At 36.2% G+C, this 13,891-nt stretch overlaps 1 protein-coding gene across 2 annotated transcripts in view; it reads right to left on the bottom strand.

The window, feature by feature from the left end:
- WDR72 (WD repeat domain 72) overlaps nucleotides 1-13,891 on the bottom strand; it is a 222,232-nt gene that overhangs the window by 2,665 nt on the left and 205,676 nt on the right. For both annotated transcript variants that reach the window (XM_039254230.1, XM_039254231.1), the window contains exon 19: nucleotides 3,900-4,004. In XM_039254230.1, coding sequence (XP_039110161.1) covers nucleotides 3,900-4,004 — 105 coding nt within the window. The remainder of the gene's footprint in view (nucleotides 1-3,899; nucleotides 4,005-13,891) is intronic.

Below are 13,891 nucleotides of genomic sequence, written 5' to 3'. Positions count from 1 at the left end.
CAGCAAAAGACTGCACTAAACTATTTTTGTGATAGCATCTTTCAGATTCAGAAGTGATGGGGCTTTAGAGAGTCAAAGAAAGTCTAATGGCCCTAAAATCTGAAGAAAAAAAAAGGCAGCTGTTAAGTTCACACCATTGTCTTGGTGCTTCTATTACTAGACATCAAGTTATTCCCGCAGGTTTAGGGAATGTATAAACGCCAGTGGAGAAGCAAGTAGACTTCACAGAGTCTAAGCCAGAAACTTCAGTCTGGGATTCACCTGTGAGTCAAAACTCTTTGCTAATGAATTATTCCAAAGGAAAGACCCTGCTGAGGGAGACCTTAACCTATCAGACAAGACCTCCAGGTTCACTGACAGGGTCAGAGTAGCAAGAATGCTCTGGTCTAAAGTTGCTTTGCCAACCTTAATGGACTGCAGGCACTCACCTGGGTATACAGCATGAACCAATAAAGAGATCACAATGGCATGATGAATAGGTAGAGTGCTCTAGAGAGCAGGTGAACAACCACTTCACCAGTCCTCTAAATTGTGACCTATATGCACACTCTGGTCCATTTACAAATGGGTCATCCTAGTCACTTCACTGCTGGAGAAGTAGTGATGTCAGTTGGGAAATAAACAATCTACCGACCAAGTTCGAAGCCGTTTGCATTCAAAGATAATCAATTCATAATTCATAAAGTCAATCTTATTTTTACATAAATTTTAAAAATTCAATTTTACCAATTACATTTTAAAATGTTGAATCAATATTTATTTTTTACCTTAAAAAATGAACTTATAGTTTTTTCTGTCCTTCAGTATCCCTTTCCTCTCTGCATATGCAAATGAATTTATATCAGAAATATATCAGAAATCTGAAGCTCTAAAGGATAAAGTAAGATGATGTTTAGATGATTTGCAAAGAAAAGACTTTATTTGGTGAGAACAATATGTATGAGGCAATACTCTTGAACTGTGCTTGGATGGGAAAATGATTTTTGTTTTCATTTTCTATATGCTGTTTGAACAACTGGTTTATTCATTTAAAGTGATGTAAAAAATATATTAGTCATTTAGAGTTGCATAGATAAAACCATGTAAGGTCAATATCCATTAAAGCTAGGAGACTGACTACATTCAACTTTGTAACTGGGATTTTGCATCTACATGAAAATATTAAAAGGTCTTTTAAATGAACAATAATATGCCAGGTGAAAATGACAAAAATAATGCAATCAAATCTAAATGCACTCCATTCCATACAGGAAATAACAAATATACCAGTGCAGCTATAAGCTTAGCTACGGAAGCACCTCTCTTGGTTTGACAGCACCTTCCCAAAGCTTATCACCAAAACCCCCAAATTTTGCCTTTTCTTCTAACAAAGGTAGTTAAGTGTACTTTCCAGAGGAACACCACTCATACATGGTAAATAGAAGTAACCACCAAAGTGATGTTTATAGTTTTGGAGTCCCTCCATCTGAATGACTTGCTATTTTTTACTTAATTGTTGGACACTGAGAAGTGGACAGTCATATTTTTACAGTTTGAGAAAGTCCCCCTAAGCTACCAATTTCACATATCTTCCTTCATGTTCAGTTTTAAGAATTTTCCCTCTCAAATGCTCATACTTCAAGGAAATGCACTCTCTCCTCAAAATCTTTCTTACTAAACAAGCACCTCTGTCAGAAGTGTCTTAATTTCTTGTCACAGAATTTTATCCACACAAGGAGCAATAAATAATTCATGTCATTGCCTCTTTGTTGTGTGTCCCTGAACTGCACAGAGCTGGAAGGCTGACAGCTGTGTCAGGACAAGCACCAAAGATCTGACATGACAAGTGACTAACAAGTTTCTTTCAGTTCATAGTGAAAGAAGACAATGGCCCAAAGTGCAGAAAGAAATCCTGAAACAAAATAAAACTGCTTCTTTCTTTTTACCTAAGTGTTTGCTATGAGCTTATTTCCAACCCACAAGCCCTGGTCATTTTATAGGACTGCCCAGCCCCCTTTATTCCTCACACTCGCTTGGCCATTTACGCCTGGCCACGGATCAATATGAGCAATTCTTGGAGAAATACGATGTCTCCATGACAACCAAGCCACAAATTCTCAGTGGAAGGCAGTGAGACCAGTAGTGAACTCTCCAGAGGTTTCTAGGCCTATAAGGCAAGATGTCTTAAAATGCAGGAATGGACAGAGGAAAAAGCCAGAGTAATTCATTCTTTATTACCAGTTTAATGATGTCCGATGTATAGAACAGTACTCACTTTTTAAGTTAAGATTCTTTATCAGTACCTCTCTTTACTAATTAATCTTTGTTTTGATATACCCTTTTGTTTATATCAATCAGATGAACTATGTTGTATTTGAATTTTACTACAATTCCACTCATATTGAGGGATGACTGAAATTTGTTCTACTTTTGAAATGACATAAATCCAATCTATTCTTGCCCAAAACAGTGAATAGTTAACAGACTTAAAAACTTGACTTAAGGTTGATAGGAAAGTATGTATTAAGACAGTTTAAAAATCTAGTCACAACGAGGCAATCTTGTCAAAACTAAAAGCAATTTTTAAATAATTTAATAGAAATTTAATGCTACCACCACCCTCTCCCTGTTAGAGTGGGACTAACCTGTATTTGTTTTTTAGATATTATGCCAGAGGGTGGGGTTAACATTCTGATTAAAAATTTTTGTCATTGTGAAAGGTGCCGTTTCTCAGTTCCATGGGATTCTAAAGCAGAAGTGTGGTTGAGAACAGACACAAGGCAGCAGTTCATCTTTTGAGGAATCTTGGTGTAGTGGAGGGAACTGAAATACAATGCCATCGCCACTGGGTCTATTGGGGTTCCGAGATGACTTAGGGGACCTGACATAGATTGCAGGCTGCACCTTTCACTGAAAATTAAATCTCAGTAGCTCTCCTCGGGGAAGGATCAGGGGACTGTTTGCAGCTGCCCCCTGTCAGCGAAGGCTACAAGATTTGGAAATCTCTTAACTAAGCTGACAGGCCACAGAGAGGATGAATCAAAAATCTGATACAAGGATCAGCACACAAAGATGCAAGAGGGTCGAGGGTACACAGCAGATGGAGAAAACAGGAAAGAAAAATGTTCCATGGGGGTGATAGTTAACTCTTTCACTCATGGCAATAAGGTAACTTCTAGCACCTTATGGCTTTGCAGTGATCCAGGAATGTCATTCAACCTTCATGGGTTTTGTTTTTTTTTTCCTTTTAATTCATTAGCTGTTAAAGACTAGGCGTGTTTTGAAACAAGACAAAAGCAGAAACATAAATCCATGCCTAAGTGTTTCTGACTCTATCCTTACAGTATATTTCTCTCTATTCTTTCTACAAAGAAAATACAAACATAAGTAACTTGGGATGTGGCATGAGGAAAGCTTATCACTTTCTTTTGTTTTGTGTGTTCCAGTCGTGTCCATGAGTCCATTACTGTTACGCCAAAATCCTTTCATCCAGGTTAGAGCACTGTTGGTATTTAGAAAGGTAAATAGATCGTATTGATGACAATCTGTGTCTCTTTTGTCTCTAACTCTCTACTTCCGCTTGATCCCATTGTTTGAAATATTTAAAATGCTGCCACTTCTCTAGTTTTCAATCTCCGCCTCTATTCACCAGTTTAGCTTAAAATGGATGATAATGAACTAATAGTGTCAGCTTCCCTTCTCAGTCATAAAGCCTTTGTACTTCCTCCAACTGAATTCTTGTTGAAAGAGGAAAAGGTAACAGCTCCACACTGTGACCCCTGGAGGTGACCATTAATTTGACAGTGCAGCTGCTAAGAGAAAACAGCATTACAATGTCCTCCCCGCCACCTCCTTCCAAGGACCCCAAAGCTGTATCAAATTTATCATTTTATACTTGACTATTTTTAAATGGCTTTCACCTGGACTCTCAGACTCTTCCAAGACACATCTGTCAGGCATGTCCTCAGTGTCTTGGAAGTTTGCCGAGTTTGAGTCGCTGTCATGCTTGACCGGACTGACTGGAGCTATTAAAAGGCGAGAGAGGGAGAGAGAGAAAAGAAAGAGAGAGCAATGAAAAAGTAGTAATAAACATCACTGAAACATTTCCTTTCAGTTCCACAGATACTTCCAGGGACACACTATGTAAACACAAATAATAAATTGAAATAAAATGTATCCTCTAAGTATGTATTGGCAGACATGTAATTAGTTGAAAAATCTATAGATGAGACTTTATCTTACAAGAAAAATAAGTTCATGGCATCAGCTTAAAAGCTACAAAGTAACAAAGCGATCCCTTTGAAGTAGAAATCGTATTTTTAATGCATAAATCTAAAACAATATAGTCAATTAACAGCCACAGGACACAGATGGAACATTGGACTGGTCAGTTAGACTCTGTGGGTGCAATGGTTCCTTTTGTCGCACAAATCACAGCTGATGAACTTTTTATGCATTTTGTTTCTCCATCAAATTAAAACCTCTAAACACCAAAAAGATAGAAGCTTTATACAAATAAAATTTAAAATATAGAATAAATACTTCACAAATGATTAATAAGAAGGGCTAATGTTTTCAACGGTGACTTCAGACAACTTGTCTCCAAACAACTTGTCTTTATTATCTGGGTAGGAATTATGGGCAGAAATAGAAATGAGCACAGAAACCTAAAATTTCCTATAAACACATTATACCACTAGTCCGTTAGAGACGGTCTCAAGTTTCCACATTTTTGCATAAGTTGTAATATTTAGTCTAACTTATCTCCCTGAGTAACATATTTCCATATTATATTCATTCAAGGAATCACTTGTCAGGAAGAGTGAACATTAGCTTCATGAAAAAAACTCCTTGAATAACAAAACAAAACAATCTTGGAATAATATAAATTATGTCACACTTACTTGTCTGAAGCCAAACAACATAAATATGTATATTATTGACTAATTTTATCTATCACAAATTGCTGCAGTAAACACTACTACGGTCTCTTCAGGTCTTGATAACACACACGACATATTACTTATAGGCCATAAAAACAAAAAAGAAAATATATAAGCCATTCTGAAATAATATGTTTGTTGGCACAGGGGAATAGGCCTGGCCACTGTTCCTAAGCCTCCATTAGGAAATGATAGAGCAAACACAGAGGCTGAAGGCTGTGTCACTTCACACATATACTCAATAAGTGACACATAGGAATGCCACCCAAGGTCTAAAGCAGCATGAGTAGAGTTCACTCTGCCCACACTCATCCTCTTTCCATGGAGTATGTAAAGCACTGGTGATCACAACCTGAGGCCCACCGTATACACGCCTTAAAGGAGACTAGTAACATAATTCTGATACAAATTCTCTTGAGTTTCACCTATCTCTCAGAACAAGGATAGTTCTCTTCTGTTCTGTCAAAGTGTGAGCATAGAGTTTGAATCCACTGCTTCTCTAAAACCTTTTACTTGAGAACAAAATATGAGAAAAGCGTATGAAATTCTGGCACTTAAGTTTTCCAAAAAATATATGGAAGTATGTACCATGTCTTTTTTATTCACCTCTATGTGTGCTGGGCCATCAGAGGTATTCTTAAAAGGATTTGTGGAATGAATGAATGAACAAATGAATGAAACAGAGGTAACATGCTAGATGTCCTGCTGACCGCAAAGGATCTGTGCTTTGAATTATCTTCAATGAAATCTATTCAGTTTTTTGTTTAGGCCCACTTGACACAAAGGATGCATATTTATAAAATGGGGGGGGTAATCTGTAATTTGGAGGGGAGACTATGTGTCTCCCTAAGAGACTATGGCCTAAGTATTTATTGGTGTAATTGCCTTTAATTTAATTTTCCTTGGTTTAGATCATACTTATAGATTATTTTTGTAATATGTTTAAGTGGATAATTAAATGTATCAAAGTTACAGAAAACTATTACACTGGTTAAAATTTACTAGAGTGTTTTAATATTTTATCCCTAAATATCTTGTTAATTTTCTGAAATATTTACATTGGTACTTCTAATAGGGGATTAATCATACAGCTAAATCTATTATTAACAGCCAATGAATTAGCACCTGTGTTTATTTGGGCAAATGCACTCCACTTGTCGTCCCATACATTATCTTTCATAATTTAAAACTCTCATTCATTCATTCATTCATTCTTCCAGAAAGACACTGTAATAGATATAAGAATCTCAAAGAGGAGGAGAGCATGGTATTAGAACTATAAAGCAAATACCAGTAACAATTTTTAGTGACAATAAAGTGGTCCCTGGTTGACCTGACATCCCAAACCTCTCAAGAAAGTCAGAAAGTTAGGTATAATTGTAGCTGAACGATCTTCATTAAAGTCATACTAGTAGGTGGCATGCACTATTTTTGTCTCTACCTCTGATTTTGAAGGATCTCGTTTGTGAAGGGGTAGGAGAGTAGAAACGGTTATTCCTCAGATATTTTGCCCAATTACATTTTAGCTTCCAAATTTGAAATGTTACACGATTTGTCATTTTTACTGACTAATTTATAGAGTACCTGGTTAAATTTACTATAGAGGAAATACCTTCATTCTGTCAGTTGGGAATGGCAGACATTAGAGAAGTTAATTATTGCCATTCCACTTTTTCTTTTTTGAAAGGCTAATCTTTGCTATTGTTCTTTTGGGTGTTTTCTGTGATGTTTCATCATTAAACTCTGACATGATGTGTGACCAGGGCTTCTCTAATGAATCATTTCAAAAACAATGAAATCAACAAATATTGATCTAGTGCTTATTAAGGATAAAACTCTGTGCCAGACTATGTGAGGGGTGAAAATTAAAAAAAAAAAAAAAAAAAAAAAAAGACATTTTTAATGTGCCCTCATACAACTTGTGATATAGTTGAGGTATAATGAAAAGTAACTAGTAGAAGCATTAGAGACAATATCCGGAGAGTGACATAATTTTTAGGAATGCAGAAGTAATTCTCCTGTAATAGGAGGATAGGGAAGTGAATTTTGAATTAGATATCCTTGAAAAGGAATATGGGTAGCCTAAATGGTGCTCATTCAAGAAAAAAGAAAAAAGGAGTGAGCCCAAGCATGGTCAAAAAAAGTACATTAGCCTAATGCCACAAATGTGTTTAACAGAATGTTGCTGCCTACTTTTTTTTATATGCATTTTTAACGAATTCTCTTAACATGTCTCTTTAAGCTTTCCCTAAATTGCTGTCGTGGCTAATTCTTCTCACCTGTAGAAGTTAGCTATAGACAGGTTTTTCCTTGCCCTAGATAGTCAATAATTTGATCTTTACTGATGGTGGGCCCATTTATCACAGTAAGTTGTCCTTTCACTATACATATTGACTTTTATTTATCAATACCCAAGTCCATTTGTAGCTCATCACTAAAGTTCTTGGATATTTTCAGTAGGTTTTGAAGATGCATTTTAAAGCTTGGCAGAGAGATACTTTTGACATCAATATAGTGCAAATGATTGTTAGGTTCATCCTTAACTTAAAATCAACTGTTTATTTCCTCTGTAATGGATTCTGATATAGTCCACATTTGGAGGAAGAGGGGCAAAAAAGACAAACTCTTCTTGACAGTTCTACCACTGAAAGATGTAAAGCTCTTCCATTTACTCATCATGTACCTCAAAATATTGACAGCTCAAAGGCCAGTGTTCTTAATATGGTTGTAATGTCTTTGGTAGCAAAATAGAGAAGTCCATGTACTTTGTATGGATGTGTTTGACTATAATGTGTTTAACTATGAATATGATTGTAGATATTAAATAAATGAATAGTTAAATGGTAGAAAAAACCCAGAAGATTGTATGACAAAGACACTATAGAAAGATTTACTGTAAGACAGTGGGTGACAGGGTCATCAGTGGTTATGCTCCTCCATCTCCCTCTATACTCTGTTTTGGTTTCAGTTAACCTCCAAAAATTCCCTCCTTCCTTTTGCCATCATTTGCAGAAAGATGGTATTTGCTCTTGAAGGTGGCTAGGTCTAGGCAGCAAACAATTCCAAGAATCTTTCCCTCCACCCTCAGTAAGACAAGAGAATGACCACTGGAAAAATTTCCATTCACCTCAACAAACAGCAGCTGGTTCTTCCATGCAAGGCCAGTACTGTAGACTAAATATAGCCCTTGTTAACAATCCATGTCATTTACAGTGTGAATAAAATCTGCAGTACAAATAATGTTTTCAATACAATGACTTATGAATGATTTTAAAATAGATCCCATCCATCATATGTATGGACTTTTTGGAATTATTGAGGATATTTATAGAAAACCATTAATAAAAAGATATAATAGTTTGAAATGTTGGTCTGAATAGAATAAATTACTATAGGAGCAGATAAAAGTCTGAAAAAAATCTTATTCACATCTTACTCAAGAGCATAAAAATAGTGTACATGTTGCAGAAGTCAGGAAAGACTAAAAAAACACTCAGATTTGTGGAATGAGCAATGGAGAAGTCAAAGGCCTGAGTTTAGATCTACTAGCTCAATATGGTGGCTAAGAGGTGATCACTTTCTTGGTTGATCATTTAGGTCTCTTGTCAATCTTAAAGCATCACTGTGAATCAATTAAACAAACAAACAACTTTCTACAGACTTAGAAGAAAAACTACATTAAATTCAAGAAGTAAATACTAATGCAACACTCACAGATCACCAAAGACTGCAATATATTTTAAATGAGAGGGAGACATAATCAGTGAAAAGACTTGAAGTGATAACACCAAATTTGTAAACAAAGGAGATGCCATTTGAATAGATCCCAAATTCACTTTACAAAGTGGTTCTCTCAGGACAGATGACTTATCAGGAAAACATATCTAGCTAAAGAATTATGTACTTATTAACCCTACTTTAAGAGTATCTACTGAGATAATCAAGTGATAGGACCTCTTAATTATATTTGCATAGTATTAGCTACATCCTGCACCAGGCTTCAGGCTTATTTTTGTCACTAAGGACTGGAAACTGGGAAAAATATCACATAAAGATGCCCAGAATTAGATAAAATGTCTAATGCTTTTTTATAACTAAGTAATAAATGTTTTATGGACAAGTTAAGCAGGTTGAGATAACATTAAACTTATGTGTTTTTGCTATCTCTCTGCAACTGTAACCTGACATGGAATATTATTTTCTGGATGACATTTTCTAGTATGAATTGCTTTAAGGATGACATTTTCAACTGGTAGAAAAATGAATTTTCCAAAATGCCGGGAGGGGTAACTCTTACTTTGGTATCCTTACTAGGTGTATAGAATTAAAGTTGTTATTTAATTTAAATATTTATATACATATATATATATATTTATGTATATAAATATATATCACACACACAGGATCACATTGTTGACTACTTAGTCTAAGGGGAACAAAATCTATCTGTAGCTAACTTCCACAGGTGAACTGTATGTCTAGAACAGCCAACCCCAATTTGGAGGAAGGAAAATGTGAATGATAAAAATAATAATCAATTTTGAATTTTTTTAAACAATGTTTTATTCCTCTCAGATACAGAAATTCCTCTGTCATCCAAGATGTTTGGGGAGGGGATGCTTTGGTAAGGCTGATATATAAGCATGTACATCTCTAGCCTTATGCCAGGCACAAGGCACATACTTAGAGTACTTATTAAATGACTGAATAAAACTGCTAATTAGCTTTCCTAAAAATTGAAAACCAATGGTTAATTTCACTTGTAGTTTAAGGGAAAAATCTCAAGGTCAAGCCTAGAGTTTACAACTCAAACATTCCCAAACAACCCTGCGATCTATTATTAATGTCAATAGTCAGTCTACATAAAGAAGGAGCCCCTATTTTCTTTATTTCTGAGTGAAAAATGAAATTCCTCATTGTTTAGCATCCATATATATATGAATTGTAACAAAATATGTATCAAAAATTTCATTATAGAGATGAACTTTTGAGTTACCGGGGAGATATAATATGTTGTGCTGGACAAAAGTGAAATTAATAGGACTCAGAAGATCTGTTTTTTAATTCCACCTCTGGTCCAAATAGTGTGACCTTGTGATTTTGAGTATGTCATTTTATTCTCCTAGACTCAGGTCCTTTTATTAATAAAATAAGTGAATTGGACTGGACAACTTCCTTGATACCTTCTGGCTCAGAAACTCAAATACTCCTCCAGTTAAAAATTCAAGACAACCAACTATTCAGTATGTCATTGAATAAGATATCAAGATGGTAAATGGCTACTATACTAGTCTTAGAAATAGCGGCGCCTGGGTGGCTCAGTCGGTTAAGCCTCTGACTTCGGTTCAGGTCATGATCTCATGGTTTGTGAGTTTGAGCCCTGCATCGGGCTCTGTGCTGACAGTTAGCTCAGAGCCTGGATCCTGTTTCAGACTCTGTATCTTCGTCTCTCTCTGACCCTCCCCTGCTCACGCTTTCTCTCTCTGTCTCTCTCTCTCTCAGAAATAAATAAATATTAAAAAAAGAAGAAGAAATAATGAGGACTTCTAAAGCTCTTTTGCATTTAAGTAAGATTGGTACTTTCCTACAAGTGGCAATGTCTTGTCTGACTGAGAGACAGAGGACATCAAGGCAGCTTCAGAGGGATACTTGGGTAGCTGCAATGGTAGGGTCAGGCAGCCCTATGGAAAGATGACCGAGAAAGATCTGAGGCTGTAGTATGGCTACTCATGAGAACAAACAAGGTGACTCCTTGGCATAGAAGAGCATCTGTCAGATGTGTACCAATGGTGCAAAACGTGTCTTTAAAACCAAATCTTTTTTAAAAAAACTTATATCTTACCCTTCTTAGAATCATATTTATTCAATTAATTTCTTTAAATAACCTCTCTTTTTATCAATCACTTTGGCAAATAGGAACTTTGGTACAAGATAAATCATCCTAAACTAAATTAACTGGGTCCATGTAATTATTGCAAGAAGCACAGATGCAGTGGATGAGCCCTGGTACAGACCTTACATGGTCTAAGTTAGGTTAGGCTTCATGTGCGCTGGACTCCTCTGAGGCCTGGCTCCATCTTGGCTTTGGGGCCCTAGGCATGATGAGCTTCTCAATTATCATTTGTCAAGTGAATGCAGAGATGTGGTGTTCTTTGTGGAATTAATTGTGTTTTTCTCAAGTCAAATCTCTTAAAGTGCAACTCTTTCTATTCCTTTTATACGTAAGGATAGGGCCAATGAAGTCATTTGTCTTAGTCAGACCTGACATGAAAACCAACTCTAATCAAATTATCTAAACAATCAGACTGAAACAGACTACAGAGACAGATCAGAGGTAGGGTGGGGAGGGTATGACAAAGAAAATGTGTAAGGTAAGTTGGGAACTGGAAAGGAGAATAAAAGGTAATGATGCAACTCTTTCTTCTCTTTTTGCTGTGTTTCCTCAGTCCCCAAACAAGTAATTCTTGAGCTACCAATAATAGTCTTGCCTGGATTTCTTTATGTATTCCTTCAGAGTATCATTGCCTTGGCAAGCAGTGTTCCCAGGAGAGAAGGGATGAGCAGGTGAGCAGGCACCATTTTTAAAAACATCAAATCAAAATAATTTGCTCAACTTTGGTTCCTGAACATTAATGGATAAATTCAGAGTGGAAATAACTCAAAGAAACATTATCACTATTTTTCATATTTAAGTATCATCATTGGGTAAAGAAGATAATTTCTAGATGCAAGAAATAAACTGGTCAAATTAGCAAACTCAATCCCAGCTTGCTATGTTTACCAGAGAGATAAATATTCAAGACAAAGAGATTCAGGAACATCTTATCTAAAAGGACTCTGTCCTCACTAAAAGGAACTATAGGTGTTGGATGGGTTCTAAGAATGTACAGAAATTAACTCTCACACTCTTCATGCCATTTAGGTTCTGCAAAACTCATTTGACTTTTCTAGTAGAACCAAATCCTAGGGTAAATACACAAATGCATTCATTTTGCTTTTCAGAAGTTCAAGAAGTGGAAAGCAGGAATAGATTTCAAAGATGAAAACAAATATATCCCTACATATTGATAAATTGAAGAACAGTCAGTAAAGGAAGAATTCTATAAGGAAATTTATAGTCAGCTTCCCAGCTTGAATTTGAAAATTTAGAACAAGGTCAGGAAAACAAAAGAGACCCTTCAATCAAAAGAGCAACAAGCTAGCATTTGAGACTAGAGATAAATGTGATTTATATATGAACGTACGATAAGGATTCCCAGCATAGGGCAATTTAAAGCACAGCAAAGTCTACAGTTATGCCAAAAACATTTTTCCTCTTGAATCGGTGGGAGAAGAAACTGTCAAATGGCCTGACCATTGGAATTCATAAGAGCGGCAACCCTTCCATAGGCTGAACCTAAGACAACACCATCAGCATGTGGAGGATAGTTGGCAGGCAGTCTCAAATTCCCAGCTGATAGTCATCTCTATCTCAGGGGAGAACGTTTGTCTCAGATGGTTAATCAAGTGTCAGAGCTCTTTCATCTCCTAGATAGGAAATGGAAAGTAAGGAAATCAAATTATCTAGACTATGCCTTAGTTTTCTACTCCTTTGTCAACATTAAGAAGGATGCAAGGAAGAAAAGGTCTAAGTTACCGCATTTTGTGTCATTAGGCTTGGTTACTCTGAAGGTGATTTATTTTTATTTTAATGACATCAAATGCTATGTTAGTGGACTTGAGAACTTACTGAAATTGAATGGAAGATATGCTTCGATGCTAATAAAGTGCTTAACCACTGTATTATAATATAATCAGTGGCAAGCATCACTCTCTTATACATGCACTCCTACCAGACAGAGAAAGCATAGGTGGTCTGTTGGCATTGATTGTTTTTTATAGTCATGCCTATAAAATGTAGCCACTCATTTCAAAATATTAATTTTGCTGGGGGATAAATCATTGAAAGATGCCCTCTCAAATCCTCAAGCTGAGTCAGTGCATAACACCCAGTATTTATATTAATATCTCTAAGAGACGATTGTTCAAAATATAGCAATGACCTTGGTACGTGGTAGAAATTCGCATTTTCATACTAAGCAAACCAGTGGCATCTCTAAATAAAGGATAAGAGAAGCATATCTAAAGAAAGCAACATTTTAAACAGCAAACATGCATATGGATAAAGGGAAGCCAGGAACTGTAATCTAATGAGTCTTTCAGAAAACTATGTTCAAGACAAAAAAAGATGTTTTCATAATGACAGAACTAAGTAATAGGTAACAAAAGGCAAGGGACAGATATTTCTAGATAAGACAGTATAAAACAGTGTCCTAGATCATTGGAAAATATTCCTCCTCCTAAATTTTTACAAATTGTTTGGAAGAATACATGGTTAAAATCTCCAGAACTATAGATAACACTAAGAGTTCCTGAGTTGTGAAATATGAGGCTAATTCGATTATCTATGGAAAACAATTGAAAGGCTGAATCACTAGGAACACGTGCTGTGTACACATTTCAGTGTAGTAAAGTCTGTGAACTATTTAAAGGAAACATGATCCAAGCAACAAGTATATGTAACAAGGACATGGTCTGAGCTGTCATTAACTATGACTCAAGGACATTAAGGCAATGTAAAAATACAGGCAAATGGTTAACTGCAGGCTGGCACTTTAGGAAGGGGACAGTCAACACAATAAACCAACCACAAGAGGGGCACCTGGGTGACTCAGTCGTTTGAGAGTCTGACTTCGGCTCAGGTCATGATCTCACTGCTTGTGAGTTAAAGCCCCGCATCAGGCTCTGTGTTAACAGCTCAGAGCCTGGAGTCTGCTTTGGATTCTGTGTCTCCCCCGCCCCCTCTCTGCCACTCTCCCACTGTGCTCTGTCTCTCTGAAAGATGAATAAACATTAAAAAAGAATTTGAAAAGAAAAAAATAAATAAACCAACCACAAGAAAACCAACAATCTGGAACTGGATTCCAGCC

This window comes from Hyaena hyaena, unplaced genomic scaffold (assembly GCF_003009895.1).
Source record: "Hyaena hyaena isolate Hyena2069 unplaced genomic scaffold, ASM300989v1 scaffold_479, whole genome shotgun sequence".
Taxonomy (NCBI): Eukaryota; Metazoa; Chordata; class Mammalia; order Carnivora; family Hyaenidae; genus Hyaena; species Hyaena hyaena.
Note: the sequence above shows the minus strand (reverse complement) of the source record. Positions and strands in the feature narration are given on the sequence as shown.